The sequence below is a fragment of the Tetrahymena thermophila genome (assembly GCF_000189635.1).
Source record: "Tetrahymena thermophila SB210 genomic scaffold scf_8255564, whole genome shotgun sequence".
NCBI classification, from domain to species: Eukaryota; Ciliophora; class Oligohymenophorea; order Hymenostomatida; family Tetrahymenidae; genus Tetrahymena; species Tetrahymena thermophila.
Window position 1 is genome coordinate 1 of NW_002476962.1, and position 1108 is coordinate 1108.

General features: G+C 31.0%; 1 protein-coding gene across 1 annotated transcript; it reads left to right on the forward strand. All coding sequences in view use genetic code 6, as the record gives it.

Moving 5' to 3' along the window:
• Positions 1–2: 2 nt before the first annotated feature.
• TTHERM_002653487 (tetratricopeptide repeat protein) lies at positions 3–948 on the forward strand (the record flags this gene model as incomplete). The annotated part of the gene is made up of 1 exon (XM_012795145.1): positions 3–948. A coding segment is annotated over one exon (946 nt), but the record flags the coding sequence as incomplete, so codon positions are not given.
• Positions 949–1108: the final 160 nt, after the last annotated feature.

Consider the following 1108-nt stretch of genomic DNA (forward strand, 5'->3'; position numbering starts at 1 on the left):
TTATGATAAAAAAAATGTATGATGATGCTATTACATTCTTCTAGAAGGCTGTTTAACTTGATCCTAAAGACAGCTGGGCATTTGGAAACCTGGGATATTCATTTATGCAAAAAGAAATGTATGATGATGCTATTACATTCTTCTAGAAGGCTGTTTAACTTGATCCTAGAGACAGCTGGGCATTTGGAAATCTGGGATATTCATTTATGAAAAAAAAAATGTATGATGATGCTATTACATTCTTGTAGAAGGCTGTTTAACTTGATCCTAAAGACAGCTGGGCATTTGGAAATCTGGGATATTCATTTATGATAAAAAAAATGTATGATGATGCTATTACATTCTTCTAGAAGGCTGTTTAACTTGATCCTAAAGACAGCTGCGCATTTAGATGTATGGGATATTCATTTATGAAAAAAGAAATGTATGATGATGCTATTACATTCTTCTAGAAGGCTGTTTAACTTGATCCTAGAGACAGCTGGGCATTTGGAAATCTGGGATATTCATTTATGAAAAAAAAAATGTATGATGATGCTATTACATTCTTCTAGAAGGCTGTTTAACTTGATCCTAAAGACAGCTGGGCATTTGGAAATCTGGGATATTCATTTATGAAAAAAAAAATGTATGATGATGCTATTACATTCTTCTAGAAGGCTGTTTAACTTGATCCTAAAGACAGCTGGGCATTTGGAAAGCTGGGATATTCATTTATGCAAAAATAAATGTATGATGATGCTATTACATTCTTCTAGAAGGCTGTTTAACTTGATCCTAAAGACAGCTGGGCATTTGGAAAGCTGGGATATTCATTTATGCAAAAAGAAATGTATGATGATGCTATTACATTCTCCTAGAAGGCTGTTTAACTTGATCCTGATGTTAAAGAAAATCTTTTAAATCTAGGAATAGCATTTTAAAAAAAAGGAAGGTATCAACATTCAAGTATATATTTCAAGAAATGTATATAAATTGATCCAAAACTTAAGGATTGCCATTTATACCTTTCTGTTGATTTTTAGTGTAAAAAAATGTACAAACATGCAATTATATCATTAAAAAAGTGTTTACAACTTAATCCTTATGATAACTATAAACAATAATT